Consider the following 27713-nt stretch of genomic DNA (forward strand, 5'->3'; position numbering starts at 1 on the left):
TCTTTCTTTCTTTCTTTCTTTCTTTCTTTCTTTCTTTCTTTCTTTCTCTCCTTCCTTCCTTCCTTCCTTCCTTCCTTCCTTCTTTCCTTCCTTCTTCTTTCTCTTCTAAGACATAATTTCCATGTGTTCTTTCCTTTTTCTCCTTCACATGCCCCATCTGCCTCTCCTTGTATCCTCTCCCCCTCTTTGTTTTTCAAAGGAAATCGCATTATGGCATTTTTTATTCATTCCCAGGTAATTACCAAATATTACGTCGCTAGGATGACTTGATATTTAAAATGCCAGTTCTTTAAAATTAAGAAAAGGACAATTGAAACTGATAGCTTTGTGCTTTGAAGGGGATTTTATTTCATTAGTGATCCCAGTGAGAGGGAGGAGGGAATGCTGGCATTTCACTGGTGCAGTGTTGGAAATGGGGAACCTGAGATAGACGTATTGGATCAAGTCTCTTGACTGGGGCCATCTCTTCTGACCCTACGAATCAGAGATCCTGATGCCTTATTCTTTGTTATGTCCACTTGGCCTTGTGCCACACTTGCATTCTTCAAAATGTTAGTTTCGTCTGTATTTTCCTCCAAGAGTGTTTTTGTTTTTGTTTTTTAAAATTTTTACTTTTTCTTTTGGGATGGAGTCTTGCTCTGTCGCCCAGGTTGGAGTGCAGTGGCACGATCTCGGCTCACTGCAACCTCTGCCTCCCAAGTAGCTCGGATTACAAGTGCACCACCACACCTGGCGAATTTTTGTATTTTTTTGGTAAAGACGAGGTTTCACCATGTTGGACAGGCTGATCTTGTGCTCCTGACCTCAAGTGATCCACCTGCCTTGGCCTCCCAAACTGCTGTAATTACAGGCGCGAGCCTCCATACCAGCCCCTCCGAGAGTCTTTTGCTTTATGCTCCTGATTCATTGGTGTCACCCATTTCAGTGACTTTTGAATGGCAATTACGACTAAACTGGTTATATGGCCCTTGAAACAAATGGTATTGTGTAGGTTTCTCCTTTCCTGTAGTGCAGATATGACACTGACACTAAGGAAAGAAGCAAGACTGTCAAGAAGCTTGCTTTATTTATATTCAATCACTAAGAAAACCCATGGTCATCACCAGGTCTGAGCAGAACACTGCAAATGTCCAGACAAATGGGAAAAACCACGCACTCCAGCTCCAAGGAAACACATTGCCCTCTTCAGTGAGCTCCCAGAAACTGCTCTCCAGCATCTCTCACTGTTAGCCCTCAAATGTGCAAAGGCCAACCAGGCAAGACTCCCAGGCTGGCTGCTCCAGAATGCACATCTGTAACTCTGAGCAATTTGCCACATTCTCTTACTCCTAGCCACCCAGGCAGAGGAGAAAGGATGATTAGCACACAGAGGATTGACTGGTTCTGTCATGAAAGAGCCCATGGCACTCCCAGATTAGTTGTCCAAATGAGGGTGAGATAGTGTGGCAAGTTCACCTCTAAGAAACCGTTTATCTGAAATAAGTTCTCAGCCTTCTCTGTGTGCTTTGAGTTAAATTCCTCACAGCTTGAAGGATTTATATGAACTTAATTTTTCCCAATAGTTCATGCTTTAAGCAAATAGAACTATCTTATCTCTCACTATCTTATCCATTGAAAATCCTACAAGCTTGGAAGCATTTGGAAACATTTAAACTATGGCATATTAATGTTTTGCCAGTAGAAATATGATTTAGGAAGAAATATTACCACCTTTGTGATTTAACCTGTGATTTCTAAGTTTTGGGGAATACCAGCATTTTATTTCTAGCTCAATTTTTGTTTTGACACGTACATGCCTCCTTCTGTCTTCCCCAAGTGCTTACAAGAATACATCACAATTAAAAAAAAAAACTGAAATGAATTTAATTGTGTATGTTTTAAATTGTTGTATTTCAGTGACATAGAAGAGCGTCAGACTAGGTCGAGCGTAGTGGCTCACGCCTGTAATTCCAGCACTCTGGGAGGCTGAGGCAGGCAGATTACCTGAAGTCAGGAGTTTGAGACCATCCTTTACAACATGATGAAACCCTGTCTTTACTAAAACAACAACAACAACAACAACAAATTAGCTGGGCGTGGTGGCGCATGTCTGTAGTCCCAGCTATCCTGGAGGCTGAGGCAGGCGAATCACCTGAACCCAGGAGTCAGAAGTTTCAATGAGCTCAGAAAAAAAAAAAAAGAAGAATGTCAGACTAGAATTCAGTACACACAATGCTCCTCCTTTCTCCTTGACTTAGGGCACTTCACTCTACCACTCTTGGCTTCAGTTTCCCTAAGTATTAAATTGGCCTGAGGTTGTCTTGCCCTCAATGAGATTATATATGTGTCGGTCATTGGAAAGTTATAAAGATTCTGTAGAAACAAATGTAAACTTTTAGCACATTTATTTAATTATCTTTTAAAAACATACGGTGTCCTAGAATTTATAATTTCATGATATCTCAGAATTTATTTCCAAATGTCTCTCGTCATGGAGTATAAAAGCATAACTTATCCAAAGCCCCAAGTTGTTTGACAATTTTAATCACCAATGTTAGATGAGTTTGGGATATATGTTTAATTTGATTTTATAAATTTCAACGATTTGAATCTGTGATTACTAGTGCTCAGTGAAGTGCTAGTAAAGACACAGATGATGGAGAATTCACTAATTACATACTAATAGGTTAAGAAAGACTTAATGTAAAGTCTGGATATAAAGGTTAATGGTCTGTCCTCTATCTAAAAAATATTTTTAAGTCCGTGTTTTAGATCCTCACACACATTTACAAAATATAGAATTTGTGACTTCTTTCCTTAATCGAATTATAAGACTATATTTATAACATTAATAACAGAAAATGTTATACAATTTGTTTAGCATTCTGTTCCAAGATTTAGTTAGTTACTCTAGCTGCTCATTTGTTAACATGAATTAAGATCCACACGAGATCATGTCCTTTGCAGGGACATGGATGGAACTGGAAACCATTATCCTCAGCAAACTAACAAAGGAACAGAAAACCAAACACGGCATGTTCTCACTTATAAGTGAGAGCTGAACAATGAGAACACATGGACACAGGGAGGGGAATAACACACACTGGGACCTGTTGTGGTGGTGGAGGGAGGGCAAGTATCAGGATAAATAGCTAATGCTTGCGGGGTTTAATACCTAGGTGATGGGTTGATAGGTGCAGCAAACCACCATGGCATATGTTTACCTATGTAACAAATATGTAACAAACCTGCACGTCCTGCACATGTATCCCGTAACTTAAAATAAAATATATTCAAAAACTTGAAAATTATAAAATAAATATAAAATTTCTTATCTTTTTCAAAGAGTAAGAAGTTGGCAAACTAACAATCCCACAAGTATCAACTGAAAAGGTGGGAGAATAGCAAATACTTGGTGTTGCTCTCAGATCCCACTCTCCATGATTCTTTCATTCTTTTTCTTTCCTTCTCCTGACCTTTTCAACCCTCTTCCTCTTTACCTCTAGGGAGAAGCCTCCAGTGGAGCAGGACACTCACTGAAAAACTACATGGAAGAAGTGAGTTTTAAGGTTGCTTTATAATGTAGTCTGAAATCAGTCTATGATACAGGATGAAGCACTCACTTAGGCTTTCGCCATCTGCCTGTAGGGTTTCTAGTCTATGTTCAATGGTCATGTCCACAAAAACCAGAAAATAAATAATATGTTAGCAAAATAGTTTTTGGTTCTAATTGGGAGAAAGATACTGTATATCAGTTCAGTGATTCTGAACATGAAAGTAAAACTGCATAAACCATGGTACTAATATATATTTTTATACACAAACATTTGTTGATGTTCAAATAAATGAGAATCATGTGGTTTACATTGGAGTGTACACAAAAAAAGACACAACCATTGTTCTTATTGAAAAAACAACCTGTACTAGGTCTGGATCCATTCATGGGACAAATGGTCATTGGGGATGATATTCACACATGCCATTATGCAAAGGGCTGTCCCAACAATTAAATATATGCTAGATTTCACTTGAAAACTTTTTAAACTTCTGGGTTTATTATTTTTGGAGATATCCAAGGGTCATCTGTGTCATGGAACTTTGGACTGATGGGAAACTATTTCGGAACTCTCAGAGAAACCAGTGGGCAGAGCCCATAAAACTTGGCCTGAAGACAGACCCCCGTGGCCACTAAATTAGCTATCTAAATCCGCTACAGGTGGAGGGAACTGGGAAACAGTTTGGTGATGCTAAGAATCGCCTCCAAGGATTTTGTGGTTGCCTAAGCTCTTGGTTCAGCATTCCCCACTTAACAGTGGACCTGTAGGTGATAGGCCACCTCCACGAGAGGGATGGCTGATGCCTCTTGTAATATGTTCTGTCTAGGTCTAACCTCGTGTTCCCACCTGGAGAGCACTGAGGTGCTGGGCCAAGACATGGGCTGCCTGCTGATGATAGAACTTCTGAATAAATCTTCTTCTAATTTTGTAGTTCTCGTCCAAGAAAAACAGGCTTATTTTCTTCATAATTACCAATGTGCAATGTAAATGTACATGTTGTACACAAGTGTAAATGCTCAATGTGGCAAGAAGGTTGAGAATTTGTGCCTTTTCACTTAAAGTACTTAAAGGCTATTGTTCCTCAGACTGTGATCTTCTGACTACAACAATGCCATCATCAGGGGGCTTGTAAGAAATACAAAATCTTGGGGCTCAGCCCAGACCCAAATAATCAAAATCAACATCCTAACATGATCTCCATTTGATTCGAAAGCATCCTAAGTTCCAAGAAGCTCTGCCCTAAAGTGTCTTTTCCAACGTTCTTTCTAGGGAGTAACTGTGTGCATCATGAAAACTCCCAATTTTGTTTAAAAATCTCCAATTTCATATAAAACAGGTAAAGAGAAAACCTTTATTTATAAATTTATATCTTGCTTACTCATCTACTCTCAATAATAATTTTTTGTCTGAAATAAAATACATAAAATCTCTCCAGTTTTTGAGGTTCATTACTGGCTTTCAGTTTGAATTTTGCAAAACATGTGAACTACCTTTCTTAGGGGCTCAGTATTACTCAGTATTTTCATCTATTATTGACTTATACTGAGATTTTAGCTCTCTCTTAAGCCAACAGATGACCATTCTTTACAGTAAAACTAAGACCTTAATTAGTAAACTATGAACTTACTACTAGTTGGCTTTTCTCACAGATAATCCATTTATGTATTAGAAAATATATATGTACTTAAACTCTTCTCCATGGAGAACATGTTTAGAATGTGAGCCATAACATGATAGTCTTTTGTCTTTTCTCACTCAGGCTTTTATTTCACTTCTTCTTTTTTCTTCGTGTAAGTAGAAACGGTAAACAATAAAAAACAGTATTTATAAATGTTAGAAGCATTGAGGCTAAAACTGAGCTAGCAAACATTTGCTTTTATTTAGTACACAATGAAACCCAAATAAACCATAGTGTTTACATTTTTAATATATTTAACATTTCTTACTAAAGTTTGAACAACTCTTTGCAGATCAAACTCTCTTTTTTTCATCTAGTTTTATAATGAGACAGAATCATAACCACATGAAATTAGATAATTTTGTTTAGATCTGAATCAAAACTACAGAGATGATATGGTCTTCTCTAAAAGTAAAGCTAAAATGGAGCTTTTATTCAACATCTTCTATTTTTTAATGTATTATTTGACTAAGATTTGTGATTTTGACCAAATAAAAAATGAAATATTTTATAATTGCCTACATTTCTTTGTCCTCAAAATAGCTCTGATAGTTAAATTTTTTAAAATATTACATGCTTTTTACATCTAAGACACTTGATAACTCAAGGTGGGAATAATTTTACGTCATAGAAATCTTAGTTTTTGGATTATATTAACGTTCATTTGAAAAGTGTATAATTTAAAATAACTTATCAAATTCAATCAGTTCCAAATCTAGATTGTCATAATTTTTGTAGAGAAGTTAATCCATTTAAAATATCACATTACCAGGACCAAGCTGGTGGCTCATGCCTATAATCCTAGAACTTTGGGAGACTAAGGCAGGAGGATTGCTAGAGGCCAGGAATTCAAAATCAGCCTGGGCAACATAGTGAGATCCTGACTCTACAAAAAATAAAAAATGATTAGCCACACACTTGTAGTCTCGCTCTTCAGGAGACTGAGGCAGGAGGATTGCTTCATCCCAGGCGTTTGAGTCTGCATTGAGCTGTGATCTCACCACTACACTCTAGCGTGGGTGACAGTGTAAGATCTTGTCTCTGAAACAAACATACACACACACACACACACACACACACCCCAGATGAATAATTGGGAAGCAGCGTAGTATACTGGTTAAAAATCCATTAATCATTAGTGAAATGTAGTCATTTAAATATATATGCATCAGGTAAGTATTGTCAATTTAAATGATTAAGAAGTCACAAAGAACTAGACTGAAGTCAGTGATTTCATTTGAGGTTCCTCACACCCTTAGGAAGTTAGTTGGTGAGGGCCAGAGGCAATATGCATGGGAGTGCGAACTTACTGGCAGTGTGGCAGCTTCACAATCTCTCAGGATGTCAAACAGAATTAAAAGCACCAGACAGGTCTTTTCAAATCTGTTGAGGTTGGCTTTACCAGATGTGCCATCTGAACCAGAAAGGGGATCAATTCTGTGCATCACAATATCCTGGAATCACTTTGAATGCCAGTTTTGGCCTGCTTGTCTTGTTTCTCGTGTGTAGTATTCTGCTATCTGTGGCATAAAGAAGTTTCAATTCTACTTCTGATGGAGAGTGTATGACATTATTCCCTGTAATCAATAAGAGAAAAATTACTTTTTATCATTCATGAAAGTTTGCTTTTTTAAATTTTAAATAATTATTATTAATTATCATAGTTTTATTTTACTTAGAAAACTGGGAAATGAGGATCTTTTTTCAAGAAAATCCTATTTTGTCACTAACATTCATTAAGAACAGAGACATGCTAAATCATAATTTTTAAAAAAGTTATAACATGGCACTCAGACAGATATAAAATGGATACATGCGAAAGATTTATTTAACTGATAAATTAATGAGGGAACAAATAAAGCATTCCAATGAGTTCAAAGAAGGATTAAACCCTCACTTACATAGTCATAAAGGAATGCTGAAATGACATTATAAATAGTTGGAAAAATTGGCAAATTTAATCACTATCCGTAGGATAACAATCTATTGCATTCCAATGGACACGATTTGCACTTATATGGACAAAAAGCATTTGCACTGCTACCATTTTCTACAAATTCCATAGTTGTAAAATAGCTAAAGTCAATGAAAGTTCCCGAGCTTCTGTAAAATCAGATAACTGGCATGCTCGAAAAATGACTTGTTTTTCATTGATAAACCCAATCATCTTTTGTTTTTTTTTTCCTAAATCTTTTACAAATTCATACTACAATTTCCTTGGAAAGAAAAGCCACGAAGTGGAATGAGTTGGAAAAGAAGATGAAGTACAATCCCAATATATAGTGTAGGATAGCAAAATAGTCATATAAATTTATTTAAGTATTTTGCATTTACTTTGTAATGTTTTTCACAACCTATCGTATTTTAATAACTTCGTTATTACTCTCTCTCTTTTATTTTCCCAGATTCTGTTAATTTATACTAATAGTTCCTAATCTTAAGTAACTTTTACAATTCCCAAAATAAATAGGCTTCATAAGTATAATTCACTTACAAATCCCCGCTCATGCCTGTAATTACAGCACTTTGGGAGGCTGAGGTGGGCAGATTGCAGTCCAGGAGTTAGAGACCAGACTGGGCAATATGGTGAAACCCCATCTCCACACACACACACACACACACACACACACACACACCATGGATAGTATGAACCATTTCATTAACAAATGCAAAAAGAAAGTTATTTATGAACTTTACAAATTTACCTGTGTACATTATATAAAGAGAATTTCATTTTAATGGAAGTGATTTTTAATGGAAGGATTAATTCTTTGTCAGTGGAAGCAGTCCATTACATGTATCCAGAGTGGAGTATGACTTTGTTTTATATGTACTGTGCTTCAGGGAACCTTATTTTATAGGGATTGCATGGTTATAGAAGTAAAATTAAAGTGATTAAACCATTTTGAAAGATGGAAACTGATGTTTTGTGCATTGATGACATATTAATACCAAATGAAAAGAAATAGTTAGTTGATTCAGAATTAAAGTAGCCAATGGTAGAAGTTTGAGCAAAGAAGGAAAGAAGTAATTTTTTTTTCCTGAAATACACTGAACTTTCAGGGCCACATATGATAAATCACTGATTGGTTGCATTCAGAGAATCTAAAAATAAGCGCTTCATGTGGATCAACAATGCTGTTGAAGTCTGTAAAGCACTTATTCTGTTAGCAGATAGAATAATATATCGATTCAGAGCTAGCAACCATTTTCCATGTGATAAATATCACTATTTCCCACCACTCCTAGTCCCTGTACATTTGCTATCATTATGGTGAAAGTGTTTTAGAAAAAGAATGAATAGCATTTCTTCTAAAAGTAACCCAAAAAGTTGCTCTTAGGAATATAAAAAAGTTTGTACTACACTCAGATACACTTTAATATTCTTATGGAAAATGTATATTTGAATAAGTTGGCAAAGAGGGACGCGTCAGCTTTTGTATTTTAAAATGTTCAAGATTTTAGCTCCTTGACCCCATCAAAAAGAATTATATGTAGCCTTATGGGCTGAGTTTTAGGCATACATAGTGCTGCCTGTTGGCACTGATAAAGTGAACAGGTGTGTTATATTACTAGCTCTATTCCAGGGGAAACTAAAGTAAAACATTTAAATCATCCATTAACAGTAATATTTGTACTATCTTTATGATTCCAATAATTCAACATTTTAAAGTTCTTCCCAAACTACATATTTTACCAAGTTCCATTTGTACTTTAGGCAATTTGCATTAAATAGAGAACAGTTGAATGCTGCTTATCTGTTCAGGAATAAAGCCATTAAAACCGAAAACCAATCGGTAGTATTGCTTAATATTCTGAACTACTGTGGGAAAATAATAACACAATTGATTTATTACTCATATCTTTTTCATGAAAACAAATTTCAGTATTTCAATCCAAAAGCTAAATAAGCAAAATATTTTTAAATTAAAAACACTTTTTCATGATCACTTTAAATTTTTCTGTTTTAAAGGAATTACTTCAGCATTTCATTTTCCCTTATGTATCCAAAATGTCTATTTTTCATATTTCTTCTTTGAACATCAGAGACTGTGTTCCATTTTTTAAAAACTGCAGCTGTGTGATTTCCCTCTCTGTTAAATAAACACTTCTGAAATTTTACTTCTGTTATCTTCTACATAGCTATTGAATTTTAAATTCACAATTTTTTACACTTATGCTATTTTTTTGGTATAGCTCAGCAAGACCAAATTTAGTAATTAATAAATTTTTTAAAAATCAGGTTAAGTCCTTACGATAAACACTGGTTTATACCTAAATGGTATATTCCAAGATTGAGGGTTTTTTTTTTGTTTGTTTGTTTGTTTTTTTTTTTTTTTTTTTTTTTTTTTGCTGACTTTTCCTGCAATAGCCCGTCTAGTGCCTCTCCCCTTCTATTATCTAAAGGTATCTAGACCTAGATTGATACTACTTAGGAAGCACAAGAGATCATCTAATCCAGTAACTATCCCATTCTATCCCAAAAGAGAATTTTACATGCCTTGGATTCACCAGGACAGAATGCTGTGCCTTCTGACCCCTGGGGCAGTGAGTTTCCACTGTGGAGCCTATCTCTCATATGATAGGAATTTACGTTTTAATCCAATTAACAGACCATTTTAAAGAGCTGCTTATGCTAAAAACTTTGTGCTTTTATTTTTAAAATGAAAATCACTTTTGAGGCTGGGCATGGTGGCTCACGCCTGTAATCCCAGCACCTTGGGAGGCAGAGGTGGGAGGATGGCTTAAGCCCAGGAGTTGAAGACCAGTCTGGGCAATCGAGAGAGACCCTGTCTCTACAAGGAGTTAAAGAAAAAAAAAGAAAAAGTTATTGAGGCATGGTGGCACATGCCTGTAGTTCCAGCTACTCCTGAGGCTGAGAGGGGAGAATGGCTTGAGTCCAGGACATCTGAGGCTGCAGTGTGCCCTGTTTGTGTCACTGCACTCCAGCCTGGACAATAGAGAACACGTCTTAAAAAAAAAAAAAAGAAAGAAAAAAAGAAAATTATTTTGAAATTTGGTTTTGCTTTCTTTTGTAAAAGGAAAATTTGGGGGCCCCCAAATTACTAATCTAAAGGGAAAACTCAAACTGGGAATGGCTCAAGGCAAACCTGCCTCCCATTCTATTCAAAACCATCCCGCTGCTCACTGAAATGGAAGCATATCTGATGGCCTCCTTTGGAACACCTTATCAGAAACTCAAAAGAATACAACCTTTTTATCTCTTACCTACCTGAGACCTGGAAGCCCCTCCCTGCTTCAAGCTGGAGCTGTCTCCACTTTTCTGGATGGAACCAATGTACTTCTTACATATATTGATTGATGTGTCATGTCTCCCTAAAATGTAGAAAACCAAGCTGTTCCCCGACCACCTCGGGCACATGTCACCAGGACTTCCTGAGGCTGTCACAGGTGTACATCCTCAACTTTGGCAAAATAAACTTTCTAAATTAACCGAAACCATCTCAGATATTTAGGGTTCACACTTTCGATTTTAAAAATAAATGTTTTTAGAACAGTTTTTGATGTACAGAATTAATAGATAGATAATACAGAGAGTTGCTATGTCTCTTCCTCAGTTTTAACTATTACTGGTACTTTGTTAGTATGGGGCACTGGTGACAGTTAACAGGCCAGTATTGATACGTTATTAGTAACCATATCTGTACTGTGTGCAGCTTTTCACCAGTTTTCCCTGTCATTTTCTCTTCCATGATCGCATCCAGGATCCACATTACATTTAGTCATTGTGTCTCCTTAGACTTTTCTTGGTTGTGACCCTTTCTCACAACCAAGCTTTCCCTGTGTTTAAAGATCACAGTGGCTTTCAGGAGCACAGCTCAGATATTTTGCAGATTGTTCCTCCGTTGATATTTGTGTGATATTTTCTTCATAATTAGATTGGGTTAATGTGTTTTTAAGAGGAAGACCACGGAGGTAAAATTTAGTTTTCATCGCATCCTGTCAAGGGTACATCCTATCAATATGCCATATTACTGTTTATGTTGACCTTGGTCACCTGGCTGGAGATAAGGTTTGTCAGGTTTCTTCACTGTGAAGTTACTTTTATCCTTTCCCTATCCCTACTGAACTGTTTGAAAGAAATTCACTAAATATGGCCCACACTTAAAAAGTGGGAAGTTTTTCTCCACATCCTTAAGGATAGAGAATCTACACAAATTATTTGAAATGCTCCTGTCTACATATTTGCCTATTCTCATCCATTCATTTATTTATTTGAGCATTTATTTTCATCTGTATGGAGTTACAGATATTTATAGCATATTTTGGATAATGACTCAATACTGGCTTATTTATTTTGTTGCTCAAATTGTACTAGCTTTGGCTACTGACAGCTTTTTCAGTTAGTCCCTTATCTTTTTTACTTACATACTTCCATAATTGTGTGTGTGTGTGTGTGTGTGTGTGTGTTTTCGAGTACTTTCTTGCTTTTTTTTTTTCTTCAGCAACCAGATGTTCCACCTTATCTTGTACATTTCCTCCCTCAGTCCTAGGGGATCCAATCATTTATCCAGAAATCCGGGTTCTTTCATTGGAGAATGATTTTTGAAACCAAGATTGGGGTGGTAGGTGTGTTAATTGCTACTGAGTGTCATTGTTTCTAAGTCTTCTCAGCTGCCAGAGAAAAATATGCATATACATGAATATGGGCCATGCATGGTTGCTCACACCTGTAATCTCAGCTACTTGGGAGACTGAGGCAGGAGGATCACTTGGGCCCTGGAGGTTGAGGTGCGTCATCATCTCACCACTACACTCCAGCCCAGGCAACAAAGTGAGACTCTGTCTCAGAAATAAGTAATTAAATAAATAAAAAGAAATGTATATCAACATTTCTATGTGTAGCCATCTGTATATATAGTAAGGTAAACACGAATTCATACTGACGTCTTCAACTCTAATACATTATGCATAGATCATTCTAGCCTCTTTCCCTGCTTATCTGTAAATTGCCACACCAGCAGTGAGAAATCTGCCTCCCATCATCCGTTTACTTTACTATTCATTTCCAGAGTACATATATAGTGGTTTCAGAATTATTAACCTGTACGCCCTTGGAAAGCAAGTTTATCAACTAGAGTATAGTGCATCTGTATAGTTCCTTTAGCCTTTGGTCTTACAAACTCCACTCATTTTCAAAGTTAGTTAGGTTAGCAACTTATTTCCTCCCCCTTCGGTGAGGTTGTTTCATACATGTGTAACACATTTATATTCTTTCTTTCTTGGTATATTGCGTTTCATTCTGGGATTCCCCAACTTACAAATTGACTTTTTTCATTTGCCTACATTAAAGTTTATGCTGTGGTTTAAAATTCTACGAGTTTTGACAAATGCTTAATGTCTTGCATTTGCCATGATAATATCACACAGAATAGTTTTACTGCCCTGAAATATATCCTGTGCATCACACAACCAACCCACCACTCCACTTCCAAACTTCTGGAAAATTGTGCTGTTTTGAAACTCTAGATTGGGGCTGAACGTCTCCAGAATTTGATATCAAAATGAAAGGCATGGCAGATAGAATATTTATCTCATAAAGGAACTGTTTTAAACAAAGTAGGCATTTAATGACTGGTGGTGTCATGTTTCTTAAATATCAAGGGTTGTGGAACTTTATTTTTACCTTGTTAGCATTTGTCTGAATAATAATAAAGCATAATATCTCATACTGGAGAAAAATGTAATTGAAAGAGGGTAGAGATGATGAGTGAATTTGAGAGATAAAGAGTGAACTGACAGATCGTATTGATTTTGTGTTTTTCATTTTCAAAATATGTTTGAAAACATGTTCTTGAGTCATGGCTCACTAAATTTAAAGTTGTTATTTTGTTGAAGAGGAGAACAATCTTTCCCCTCTCCTTCCTTTTTATCCTTCATCCTCTCCTTTCTTTTCTTCCTTACTTCCTCCTATATGAATGTTTACCCAGTAAGTCCCTATTTTGTGCAAAGGATATAATAGATGCTAGGAATGCATAGGTGAAAAAAATTATTTATGACCTAAAGGACCTTTCTTATTCTTTTTGAGGAAGGAAGAGATGAAGATATAAGTATTACATGGTATTATTCTATTGGTATAACAGGCACATAGAGGAATAGAGGAGTAACTCTGCCTTGCAGGATCAGGGAAGACTTCCAGTAGAAGTGATCCTAGAGCTTTGCAGGAAGAGTGTTAATGTTTAAGACAGATAAGGAAATGCATTGTAGAGCTACCAGTTAATTATAGCTGGAGTGGTCAAGGTGGGACTGAGAGAGTAGTATAATCGAACATGTTAGACAAGTACGGATCATGCAGGGCTTTGAGTTTAAATCTTACCCAGGGAATAATGATAGAGACACTGAAAAATTATAAGCAAGGTGGTGATTACATCATATGGCATCTTAAAAAGCGTGCTCTGGCAGGTGACTGGTGGGAGAATTAGACAGGATATGATACATGATCCTGGAAAGTTTCCCAGATGGCTATTACTACAGTCAGGGTGGGAGATAATGAGGATCTGCTTTAGTTCAGTGACAGAAGGGAGGAGCAGCAAGGAAGTATATGAGAAATATGTTAACAAACTTTAGAAAGTGAGAAGAGGAAGGAGGCAGTGAGTGAAGTAATACTAGGAGAGTAAAATTGAAGATGTTCTGTAAATCCCATTCATCTTCATTCTCATTAAAGGGAATTTGAAACTTTGATGGTAAAGAGGCATGTTTTATGCAATTTTATATTGAATATTTCATAATTATGTTTCCAAGAATGAGTGTCAACATTTCCATAAAAATATTAATTCATGAGGAATACAGTTCAGATATTTATTTACTCTAAATGTTATTAAAAGAAGAATGTAAAAAATGAGTTGAGTTTGTAGTTCATCTATGACATGAAAATGAAGTTAAACTTAGAGCTTTCCTTTTTTTAATGAGGAAATTATTCTGATAGTTTTTGAAGATGCAGTTCATAAAGATTGAAGTAATCACCCATATTAATGTTCACGATATCAAAACAGAGTTTAATCTAAAATAAATTTGTTCTTTGGCAGGATGAATCCTTAAAGCAACTGCAGGTAGTTCATCAACCATGGATCTTGCCAAGTGACACAGAAAGTGAAGGAGTGGAAGCAGAACAAGAGAAACGTGAGTAGACACTATTGTTTATTGACAAATTTCTTTTACCAGAAGGAAATCCATAATAAAGGTATTTCACTTTCATAGCAATAAACCACTTCTATTAAAAAAAAATCCCAGATTCTACTAGGAAGAACAGGTAAAGACAAGCTATTCTTCAGGTCTACGTCTTCATTCAGTAACATCTTAATCGTGGTACAGAGACTCATAAACCAACTTTCTGGGAAAACAAAGTAATTATTCTTCCTGAAGAACAACATAGATTGTCTAGTTGGAATATGAATCTTCTATGAATAGTCTGCAATTATATCAGTGATAATTTATAATTATTTTCAAAATTTCAAAGTATGTCAGGATCAGCTGATTATTATATATGAAATTATACTCATTAGTTAAATGAAGATATTTACATATGTAAACACTGTTCTAAGTTCACAAAACCAGCTACTATTGTAAGATAACTGAAGACAAATAGACTAATGACTCTTGGTTTAAGTCACCGTATTCTACTAATAATGAGGAATGAATTATTCTACTAATGCCATGACTCAGTGCATGCTCCCAGGGTTTATTGAAATTGTAAGACATACGGGCCCAGAAATCTGATTGAGAAGTTAGTATCAAATTTTATATATTTATTTTTCTAGTGGTAGCCCTCAGAGAGAAATAACAATTGTATGTGATAATGTAGCCCTCACGATAATTGGTGTGATGTGATGAATAAATAATTCTTCTGAGCCGTAACCATGAGAAATACTTATATGTTACATAGGTAGCATTGTAATCATACATCTGGGGAATCCAGGAAATTACACTTCCAGGTTAAAAGCCATTTTAAAATGTTCTTATCCCACTTCACCATACTGCAGGCTTATGTGGTAAGAGGGAGCACAGGCCTGAGAGTGAGTGCTCAGGTGAGAGGGGGAGGATGGAGGCCAAGGTTCACTCAGCTGTCACATTCAGAAATAGAGTAAAAAACACAGTGGTACTTTATAGATTCTATTCAGGGAAAACAGTACCCATCTTCTATAGAAAACAACTGATAGGCTGGGTGCAGTGGCTCACCCCTGTAATCCCAGCACTTTGGGAGACCAAGGCGGGCAGATCACCAGGTCAAGAGATCGAGACCATCCTGGCCAACATGGTAAAACCCCATCACTACTAAAAATACAAAAATTAGCTGGCTGTGGTGGTGCTCTCCTGTAGTCCCAGCTACTAGGGAGGCTGAGGCCAGAGAATTGCTTGAACCTGGGAGGTAGAGGTTGCAGTGAGCCGAGATCATGCCAAGGAACTCCAGCCTGGCAACAGAGCAAGACTCCTTCTTAAAAAAATGAAAATAACCAATAAAGACGCAGAAAGTAGAGTGTACTTTAAGCGAGTACAAAAGCAAAGGTATTTTGGAAGTCCCTTAATGCAGGGACTCCTAAGTAAAATAGTCTAGAAAATATAATAGTGTGGGATACAGAGAAAAGAATCCCCAAATCTGAAAGTATTAATAGTGGCCCAAAAGTTTTATGAAAAAATAAACACACACTCACATCCCTTCATCTTCCTACATATTTAAATATACATAAGCTCTCATTCTAGACTTTGGCTGTAGTGATTTTTCACCGAATTCTTTTGAGGCCTTCAAAAATTTTGTGTTAAAAAAACCTTCAAGCACCGAGTGTGTGTATTGTATAAACACAATATAGGAAAATGTGCTAGTTTTACCGTTAGATCCTACAAGAGGTGCCCAAAATGGGCAAAACTGGTAAACAACATCCTATAGAATGCAGAGCATGTTAATTATATGAGTGTGCTGTATTTTATAATGAACTAAAACTTAGACAAGAAAAGAATCCATCAAGATAGTATATTATATCCAATTTCAGACTTTTTTTCTTTCTTTAAATCCATATATCTCCAATCAATATTAAGAGTCGAAAACATAGGCTAATCGTGTAAAGGATATGCAAATTCCTAGAACTTTCTCCTAATATGCATTGCCTTGTCACCTAATATGCACTGCCTTTCTGCTTATATTTTTACAATATTTTGGCAATAAGTTTTAATTTTCTTCTCTTCTACTAGGGTGCAAGTTATCTGAGTGAAAGAGTCCATTCCGTCTTTCATCTTATTTGAGACACAAAATAAGCCTTCAATAAATATCAGAAGAATTAGTAAATGAATGAACAAATGAATTAATAGATTTATTTGTTTTTTCCAACTTGTTTATCAGGACAGTTAGAAACTAAAAATAAAACAAAAATAACTATTGTAACTATGAATAACTGTTATAGAAGTTATGTATACTCTTATTAAAATTTTAATATTGGATTTATAGTCTATCCATGAATTTTGCTGAATGGTCTATCAATCACTCTAGGAAAGGCCATTCCTGAACTCTTGTAACTGTAAACCTAGAACCGAAAATATTTGATCTCAGCAATGTTGTACTGGGAGATGACCCTTGACAATGGTAAATTGCTTGAAATAAAATCAGGGTTAAAAATAATTGGGTGGTAATGGGAGCCATCTGGAAATGGAATGCTAGTTAGCATTGTAGCCATGTTCCTAGCACAGAGATGCAAATAAGAGTGGCTTCCATCAACCAGGTGCTGGGACATGTATGCATTGGAGCCACTGAAGCACTGGCATCTCCACTGATAATTTCAGTCAATGCATGTGGTTTGTAGAACAGCTGGCTAGATAATCGTAGATCATCTACCTCTTTCTCAGGAAAAGGAAATACATGACATAAATCTTTATGAGCCCAGTATCTGATTTAGAGTTTACAGGCTCATATTCTAGAAACTTATGAGTGAGGAAGATGATAAGTTTATCATTTCAACAACACCTGTTTCTTGACTCAGCTTTCTATAAATTATGCCTAGGTAATTTTATGGAATTGTCTAATTTCTCTTGAGACAAGATCATCTTGGCAGAAAGCTTCCAAATAATGTCAGGGATAGTCCATATTTCTTACTGCATCATTTAAAAATAAGACTTAACTCAAATAAATTTTTATAAATGAGCACCTTTAGGAAAAGATATTGTGAACAATTAAATAGGGAACTTTATAAACTTTTTATAAGCAAGATAAGCAAAACTTTGATTAAATAGATTTTTTTCTTTACTCTGCTTTTAATTAAAAAGCATAAATTCAAGTGTGAAAAAACTTGTGCCGGGGTGTGTTTGTCTCTAATCTCTCAGATTATGGTCTGAAGTCACTAAACAAAACAAATCAAATTCCAAATATTTGAACCTACCGAGGTACTTGTTTAATTCTCATATTCTGGGACTCTATTTCAGACCTACTGAATCAGAATCTCTGTGGCTAGGACTCTGAATTCTGCATTTTTCATACTTTGTCTGGTAATATTTGCTTATTCTAAAAGTTGATAACTAGAAGAAAAAGTTCAATGAATCAGAGGGTTATGTTTTCTGAGTCAGCTTCATAGTACTGTTAAACTTTGGGTCTTCTTTTTCTAGGCTTCTTTCCTCATCTATAAATAAGTTTGAGTATAAAATGTGATGTTGGAGCAAAAGGAATGCTGAAATTTGAAGAAATATACATGGAGAAGACATGAAAGACAGTCTATTATTCTGTTTTCACACTGCTATAAAGAACTACCTGAGGCCGGGCGCGGTGGCTCAAGCCTGTAATCCCAGCACTTTGGGAGGCCGACACGGGTGGATCACAAGGTCAGGAGATCGAGACCATCCTGGCTAACATGGCGAAACCCCGTCTCTACTAAAAATACAAAAAAAACTAGCCGGGCGACATGGCAGGCGCCTGTAGTCCCAGCTACTCGGGAGGCTGAGGCAGGAGAATGGCGTGAACCCAGGAGTCGGAGCTTGCAGTGAGCTGAGATCCGGCCACTGCACTCCAGCCTGGGCGGCAGAGCGAGACTCCGTCTCAAAAAAAAAAAAAAAAAAAAAAAAACTACCTGAGACTAGGTAATTGTAAAGAAAAGAGGTTTAATTGACTCACAGTTCCCCATGTCTGGGGAGGCCTCAGGAAACTTACAGTCATGGCAGAAGGAGAAGGAGAAGCAAGCACTTTCTTAGGAGAGAGAGAGAGCAGTGAAAGCCACACATTTTTAAACCATCAGATCTCGTGAGAACTCACTATCATGAGAACAACAAGGGGGATTATCTGCACCCATGATCCAATTACCTCCCACCATGCCCCTCTTCTGACACACAACGATTAAAATTTGACATGAGATTTGGGTGGGGACACTGAGCCCAACCATATCAGACAGGTCCTCCAGACTGTTGGTTCAATGCTTACAAAATCAAGACATAAAACATCTAGAATGAATTTAGCCAGTACCCTCTAGTTACATTTTAGATTTTTAAAAACACAAGTAAACAAGCTACAAACACACAAGCAAACAAACAAAAAAACAAACCAACCAAACCAACAAAACAACACAAATGTCCCAAATAAACAAATAATAGCCATAGTTACAGATGAAAGCTAATGCTGTTATAAAATTTAAGACTGCCCTCCTTGGGTTTGGGTCCTAGTTCTTCCTGAGGTCTCAACGTCTGTAACAATAGGTGATTTGGCCCTGGGTCTCCTTAAGGCAGGGAGATTGAGATGGTGACACTGTATAGAGCTTGTCACCTGCAAGGGCTGCCTCAGGTATAAAAAGGGAAACAAAATACCTGTGCTCTCCAACTGTGGAACAAGCCATGAAATTTGCTATTGGAACTAGACTTTGAGTGAAAAATATAAAGTTATACATAGGGAATCAAACTCTCAGCTCTGTAGTTTGGTTATTGAGTTCACATTTAAACTATTTGTATTGTTAGAAACCCCATGTTATAGTAACAATTGGCCAGCTTCATTAAAATTCACAGGGTCCTCTCATATGTAAATGTAAGAACTGGGGCATTTAGAACTCCCAAAGATTTAAATATCCTTCCTGCTGAAGATGAGCTCTCAATCAAATTACAAGCTACATGAAAAGTTATAGCAAAACAACAGTCAGTAAATGCTAAAAACACTAGAATTAGCATGATGAGAATGGAAAAAAAGAAGACAATCAGACAGAGATCATATTAAAAGTACGCTTAAGATATTTAAAGATATAGGCCGGGCGTGGTGGCTTACGTCTGTAATCCCAACACTTTGGGAGGTCGAGGTGGGCAGATCACAAGGTCAGGAGATCGAGACCTTCCTGGCTAACAAAGTGAGACCTCATCTCTACTAAAAATACAAAAAATTAGCCAGTCATGGTGGCATGTGCCTGTAATCCCAGCTACTTGGGAGGCTAAGGCAGGATAATCGTTTGAATCTGGGAGACAGAGGTTGTAGTGAGCCAAGATTGCATCACTGCACCCCAGCCTAGGTGACAGAGTGAGACTCCATCTCAAAAAAAAAAAAAAAAAAAAAGATATTTAAAGATATAAAAGGAAAAGGAAATATACTGAAAGAATTCTAAAGTAAGGAAAAAGACAAAGAGATATTTAGAAGATTATCAAGAACTTCTCCAAGTAAAAAAACAATTACTGAAATTAAAAACTTAATCAATGTTTTAAATATCTCATTAAAAAATTCTGAAAATAGAATTAGACAAATGAAAAATAGAAAGCCAGAAAGCAATAAAAAATATAGAGATGGAAAATTCAGATTTCAGGTTAGGTGGCATGTGATGTGTGTGTGTGTGTGTATGAGTGTGTGTGTGTATGTGTGTATGTATGCATACATAAAAATACATACATGTACTTACATTTATAGATACAGCTTTTAATATATATGTGTATATATATACATACACAAACATACATATACATTATAAGCTGTATATAATACAATCTCCGCAGGAGAAAATAGAAGAAAGGCAATAGTGAAATATACAGTGACTGAAAACTTTCCAGAATTAATGGAAAGTTTTAATTCTCAAATTGGAAAGCATAACAAACACTATTTACTTTGATATTCACATTGTAAAAATGTAGAATATCACAAAGAAAGAAAATCTAAAAACCAACAAGAAAAAGCACATAGATTGCATAAAAAAAGTTAGACAATAGAATTTTCATCAATTAAAACTACATACTTCCAAAAGGCTGAGAGTAACTCTTGTGCCCAGAGAAACTACCATGTATGAGTGGTCACCACGCATAGATCTTTACTGAAGAAATTGTTCTAGGTTATATTTTAGTAGAAAAATAATTGATTCCAGAAGGATTTTCAAATATTAAAAAAGCAAACATTAGAAGAAAAATTGGTAAACATGTTGTCAACCTTTAAGAATTACTGGCAAACGTAAAAAGGAACAAGATCATATTCTTTGCAGGGACATGGATGAAGGAGGAGGCCATTATCCTCAGCAAACCAGCGCAAACACAGAAAACCAAACACCACATGTTCTCACTTATAAGTGGGAGCTGAATGATGAGAACATATGGACACATGCAGGGGAACAACACTGGGGTTGTCCGAAGTAGGGTAGGGGAAGGGAGAGCATCAGGAAGAATAGCTAACAGATGCTGGGCTTAATACCTATAGATGATGGGAAGACCTATGCAGCAAACCACCATGGCACATATTTACCTATGTAGCAAACCTGCACATCGTGCACATGCACTCTGAACTTGAAATAACATAAAAATTGAATATTAAAAAAATTACTGGCAAAAATAAAAAAGTATTAATTTCCCATAGAAAACAGGAAATAGGGGGGAGAAAAACATGGTTCATATAAAAATGTGTTGATATAAATAAGTCTAAATAGTTCATAATTACAAAAACCTGTTATAATAAATAAATGGTGATGTGAAAGTGCTGCTTAATCCAGTTTAATTTATTATTAACATAATAAATGTTATATTCATAAGCTATGAGGGTCTTTAAACTCATATGTGTGTGCAGGCTGAGTATCTCTTATCTGAAATTATTGGAACCAGAAGTGTTTTGCATTTTTGATATTTTTGATTTTGGTATTTTTTTTTCTCTTTTTAAAAATTTCTTTGAGACAGTGTGACAGGATCTCACTCTGTCACCCAGACTGGAGTGCAGGCGGGCAATCACAGCTCACTGAAACCTCTGCCTCCAGGGCTCAAGCAATCCTCCCACCTCAGCCTCCTGAGTAGCTGGGACTACAGATGTGCACCACCACACTTGGCTATTCTTTTTATTTTTGTAGAAACAGGATCTCCCTATATTGCCCAGGCTGGTCTTGAACTCCTGGCCTTAAGCAATCCTCCCTCCCTGGCCTCCCAAAGTGGGGCTGGGATTACTGAAGTAGGGCTGGGATTACTGGCATGAACCATTGTGTGCTCTCTCTCTCTCTATATATATATATATGTCACCCAGGCTGGACTGCAGTGGCACAATCATAGCTCACTGCAGCCTCAACCTCCTGGGGCCAAGTGATTCTCCCACAGGGACCACAGGTTTACACCCACCACACCTGGCCAGTTTTCGTACATTTTGTAGTGACAATATTTCACCATGTTGCCCAGGCTGGTCTTGAACCCCTTGGCTCAAGTGATCCGTCTGCCTCAGCTTCCCAAAGTGCTAGGATTATAGACATGAGCCATATGCCTAGCCAGATTTTGGAATGTTTGTGTTATACGTACCAGTTGAGGACCCATAAAAATCCTAAATCTAAAATCTGAAATGCTGCAATCAGCATTTCCTTTGAATGTCATGTCAATGCTCAAAATGTTTTAGATCTTGTAACATTCTGGAGTTTGGATTTTCAGATTTTTGGATTAGGGATACTCTGCATGTGTATATTCATATACTCTCTAAGTAACTGTTAATTTTTCTTTATTCTATTTTTATTCTGTTCCTCAGACTGCATAATCTAAATTGACCTATCATCAAGTTATTTTTTCTTATGATTGTTAAAAATCTGCTGTTGAGCCCTTCTAGTGGATTTTTATTTCAATTTGAGAATTTCTAGTTTGTTCCCTTTATAATTTATATCTCTTTATTGCTAGTCTCTATTTGGTGACCAAGCATTCTCATACTGTAATTTATTTGATATAGTTTCCTTTAGTTATTTGAATATATTATAGTAGCCCTCATTAAAAGTCTTTGTCTGATGAGTTAGTCATCTGGGCTTCCTCATGGACAGTTTTTATTGATTGCTTTTTTTTTCATGGACCATACTTTCTTGTTTCTTGGCAAGTCATTTATTATTTTTGTTTTGTTGTTGAAAACTGGACATGTAATATAATATAATGTGGAAACTCTGGACTTCAGACCCTTTCTCCTAGGGTTTGTTGTTGCTGCTGTTTGTTTTGCTGTTGCTGCTGCTGCTGCTGTTTCTTTGTCTAGCAACTTCTGTGAAGTAATGCAAGTCAGGTCTGTTATCTATTGTACTCAGCCACTGAAGTCTCTGCTAAGTAGCATAGTGGTCAGCTAATGATTGGACAGATGTCAAGGCATTTTATGAACACTCAAGCAGTTTTTAACTCTGCTTCCACAGAGCCTCTATGTCAACCAGAGGTAAGAGATAGAGCTTTATGGAGTCTTTCCCAGTAGGTTCACAGCACTACACATCTCTGTGGCCTTCTATGGAAACCTCATTTACCAGATTTTCTTTTAAATTATTTTAGTAAACTTCTTGCTTAGCCCAGCTGGTATCACTCTCTTAGACAGCTGTGATGTTACCGTACTGTCCCTGATTGTTTTTGACAAACATCCTAAGGGCAGAGGTTCCTGCTGAGTGAGCTTTAATTCAAGTGAAATAAAGAACAGCCCTTTAAGTAGGGATTTTCCAGGCAGCTTCCATATATGTCAAGGAGTGACAATTTTCTGAGGGTGCCGCAGTTGGGAAAACGTCACATACGTCCTTCCCTCTCTAGCAGTTGCTAGACTACCTGGTTCACAGCCACTATCATTATGAGTCTACTGATTTTTAAGGCTACTGCAGAGCTCGAGAGAAGTACATTGACATAGGACAAGTTAAAACCCCACAAAACTCACTTGAGATTCAGGTGTTTTCTTGAATTAATGTTCTATGGGTTGTTGTAAGCCTTTAGTTTATTGCCAGCGTTCTGAAAAAAGTTAATTTTGATGATTTTTTGCCATTGTTCTTATTGCTTTTCAGGAACACCTGATTTTTGGAGATTCCTATACCACCTTTTTGGAAGTGTTTCTCTACTCCTATAGTCCTTGATTTCATCAGCTTAGTTTTCTCTTTATTTGAGGAATGAAAGTATGATATTTTCATAATGGGGTATAGAACCAGATTTAATCTGCTTATTTGGGCCCTAGTTTCATGAGAAGGTATTAAAAACAATTCTGTGGAAAAATAAGTTTTGATCAAGTCTACATATTACAATATTTGAGAAATTCATAATTGTAAGACCATATCATTGATATAAAAACAGTTTTTCAAGAGGAGCAAAGCAACTCTACAATTTTAAGTGAACAGATCAAATATAATAAGCATCCTGGTTTAAAATGTTGGCCATTATTGGACTTGAAGAAATGACATAGAGCCTCTTCTAAAATACTCACATAATCCAGTCACTCGGTAGTCCTGTGGCAATGAGATCTGCTTGACCTTGATTAGTTCAGCTTTTGAAAAATATATTTATTTGAGTTCTTCTTTTTTTTTTTTTTTGAGACAGAGTCTCACTCCATTGCCAAGGCTGGAATGCAGTGGCGCGATCTTGGCTCACTGCAACCTCCGCCTCCCGCATTCAAGCGATTCTCGTGTCTTATCTTCCCCAGTAGCTGGGATTACAGGCATGTGCCACCACGCCTGGCTAATTTTTGTATTTTTAGTTGAGATGGGGTTTCACCATGTTGGCCAGGCTGGTCTCAAACTCCTGACCTCAGGTGATCCACCCACCTTGGCCTCCCAAAGTGCTGGGATTACTGGCGTGAGTCACCACGCCAGGCCTATTTGAGTTCTTCTTGTAGAATGCCTATGCATGTCTATTTTCAGAATGCCTGTAATTTGCAGAATCTATTGATTTTTGGAGGAAGTAGTGCTCTAAGTGCTCAGGAGAAGCCAATCTAATCTAATCATCTCAGTCTTAATTCTCTCAATTTAGTGATGGGGAAATTGAAGTTCCAAGAGATTGTGGACCTGTTCATGTCACTTAGTTAGTGGCAGAGGCAGGACTAGAATGAAGGTCTGCTGACTGGGCTCAGTGCTATTCATTTTCATTGACCCATGCTTCATCCAAGACTTCCCCTCTCATTACTAGGAGTGACACAGTTGATGCTATGACTCTTGAGAGCAGAAGAGCTTAGTACAATAAGTGGAGCTACCATATTCCATTGGCCACCCAGAATGTGGCCAGATTTTTCACCTTTGAAAAAAAAAGTTTCTTCTCCTTCACCTAACCTCAGATTGCTTCTTTCCAGGCAGTCTCAAAAGATTTGTATTTGAGTGATATTTGAGATAGTGGTACTAGGGTGTTAGAGTTGATTATGTCACCTGACTCAAGATAAGGCACTAACAGACTGATCTATCTAATGAAGACATAGAAGGGGTGGGTAGGAAAGCATGCACTGTATGGAATGTAAAGGCTAACAAGAGTTAATAGCCAATTAGGTCAGACAAGTGTCAGGGCATCATGAGGATTGTGGCATCAGAAATAGGCACTAGAAATTTGAGTATATATTTCTCAGGAAATAAGTGAGACAGGACTTGGAGTGGTGCTTTGTTATTATTTAAAGGTCAGCTAGGTTATCTCACACAACACAAGTATTTGTAGAGAAAAGACATAACACTCAGTGGAAACAACTAAGAATAAAACAACAATAGTAGTACAATAAAAATACATGAAGATAACTAGAAAAATGAACTCTTAAAGAAAAAAAACAAAACTTTCTAGTAATCTGTACTACGTTCTTTCAGAAAATCAAAATAAATCTTGATACTTTTCTTCTTTTTAAAAATTTTATTTATTTATTTATTTAGCTTTTAAATAGAGAAAAAGTCTTGCTATGTTGCCCAGGCTGGTCTCAAACTCCTTTAGCTCAAGTAATCCTCCTGCCTTGGCCTCCCAAAGTACTAGGATTACAATTGTGAAGCACCACGTCTGTTTTTGTTTGTTTGTTTGTTTTTTCAGATGGAGTCTTGCTCTGTCACCCAGGCTGGAGTGCAGTGGCACCATCTCAACTCACTGCAAGCTCCACCACCCGGGTTCATGCCATTCTCCTGCCTCAGCCTCCCCAGTAGCTGGGACTACAGGCGCCTGCCACCACTCCTGGCTAATTTTTTGTATTTTTAGTAGAGACGGCATTTCACAGTGTTAGCCAGGATGTTCTGGGTCTCCTGACCTCGTGATCCACCTGCCCTGGCCTCCTAAAGTGCTAGGATTACAGGCGTGAGCCACCACGCCTGGCCTTTTTTTTTTTTTTTTTCTTAAACAGAGTCTCACACTGTTGCCCAGGCTGGAGTGCAGTGTGCAGTGGCACGATCACAGCTCACTGCCACCTGGACCTTCCCAGGCTTGATAATTTTTTAATCCCATGTCTTCATTTTCAATATTATTATGAGCTTTAGAAAGTTCTAAAGCTTCTAAAAAGTTCAGGGCATCTAAACTCTTATGAGATGATAAATCTCTGAATTAGGTTTATCAGACATCTGCATATTTATTATGTTACTATCATAAATATTTTAGGATTGATCTTTAACCAATAAATATAAAAGTAAGGTAAAAACAATTACTGTTAATTATTTGGTAAAAGCAAAACATTCCAATGCCACATTGTGATTTTTCACTATAATACTGGTTGTAGAGAATTATTTGGATCTGAATAACTTTTTTACAGTTTCTAGAGGGCAAATGCCTCTGAATCATTCGTGTGCTATTCCTATTTTGAAATGTTCCCCATGTTTGTGGTAAAACTGTGATATTATGAAAGGTCCAATTGATTCATAAGTCCCTAGAAAAAAATTTAAATGGTAACATTTAATAACATATAAAACTTAATCTCATCACATAAACTATTATTAAGTGTAATGGAAAAATGTGTCAAGTTGCTCAACAATATATAAGGTTACATGCTTCAGACTACCTGCGTTGTTTATTGACATGTCTTTATCATGTGTGATAGTCACCAGAAAATGTCTTAACAAGCATCAGAGAAGGCTGTATTTAAACCATGAGATGATAGAACTATTCTTTTACAATGCATAATTATTTGGATTGGAGCAATGTATGGAGTTAAAAGTCTTTAAAAGTTAGAATGGGGATACATGGCCCAAATTTTTGCTATTTTTAAAAATCAGAGTTATAAAGGAGTGGCACATGTTTTTAATTATTTTATTAAACACTTTTTATTTGTCTTGGAATATTCTTATATTTGCTCCAGGTGTGGCCTAAAACTACAAAATAAAAGAAAATCTAGTTCATTCTTTAACCTTGATGGACGTAAGTTACAGGGCAGCCTTATATCAGATGGAGCATATCTTTCGCGAGTAAGAATGTATTGGCTGGCTGCAAGCAATGCCTATTGTTTTTCTCTATGGATTGCTTTGTATATTTTTTGTCACCGCAAGAACTTGAGCATATTCACACCATCCAAGGTGTTTCATGATATTCTTTGGCTCTTTCTGAAGCATTGACCTGCTTCACCTTCTCAAATTAAACAGATCTGGGATTTTTGTCCCAAACCAGGAGTTTAGTTAAGATTTTCCAATAAGTCTCATAAGCCCTATGAGCCAGATTACCCCCTTAAAGCAATCATATTTGTGGATCTTGAAAAGTCAACATACATATACTGAGAAGCTACCATATGTTGGACTTTCTTGTGTGTTTCTCCCTACCAAGTTATAGAGAAGTACATAAGCATCTGAAGCATTAGGTACACGTTTCTTAAGAGAAATAAAATGTTAAAGAAACCATAGGAAGGAAATATTACAGAGCCGACAGTAGAAACACGAGATTAGAGAGATCTTCATAAGGCAAGTGGTGTTTGAACCGAGGAATGCATAAGATTTTGAAGGGCAGGGATGGACAAGAAGGTCATATAAGCAAGAACCATAGCATGGGCAAGGGCACAAAGACAAGAAGAACACTGGTTACACTTGATGGCCCAGGAAACATAGCAATTAATACTGTTTGGGGAGACACATTAGATGCAGTGGGCAAGAGGAAAATATGCCTGGAAAACTAAGTCATGAGAAGAGCAGAGAGGGTCCAGGTTGTAAGGATAATCACACTTAATCAAGTGTGAATTGATTAAGTAGTTAGTGGGGAAATTTTTGCATAGGGAAGAACTCTAATGAGAGCATTTATATCTGTAGCTTTGGATTCAAATAATTTAAAACTTGAGGAGGCCCAGGTGTCTGGTTCTTTGCATATGTCATGAATTGAAGAGAAGAAAACTGGGTTCTAAACTACCTCTGCACTAGTCCCATCTCAAAGAGTAAGCACCTCCCTGAGAC

The 27713-nt window shown here is 36.7% G+C and overlaps 1 protein-coding gene across 3 annotated transcripts in view; it reads left to right on the plus strand.

The window, feature by feature from the left end:
- C7H8orf34 (chromosome 7 C8orf34 homolog) overlaps positions 1–27713 on the plus strand; it is a 481075-nt gene that overhangs the window by 431236 nt on the left and 22126 nt on the right. For 2 of the 3 annotated variants that reach the window (XM_023222401.1, XM_023222400.2), the window contains exons 11-12: positions 3486–3536; positions 14262–14355. In XM_023222401.1, the coding sequence (XP_023078169.1) occupies positions 3486–3536; positions 14262–14355 (145 nt within the window). The remainder of the gene's footprint in view (positions 1–3485; positions 3537–14261; positions 14356–27713) is intronic. The other variant, XM_023222402.1, reaches the window with a different exon arrangement.

The sequence above is a fragment of the Piliocolobus tephrosceles genome, chromosome 7 (genome assembly GCF_002776525.5).
Source record: "Piliocolobus tephrosceles isolate RC106 chromosome 7, ASM277652v3, whole genome shotgun sequence".
Classification (NCBI taxonomy): Eukaryota; Metazoa; Chordata; class Mammalia; order Primates; family Cercopithecidae; genus Piliocolobus; species Piliocolobus tephrosceles.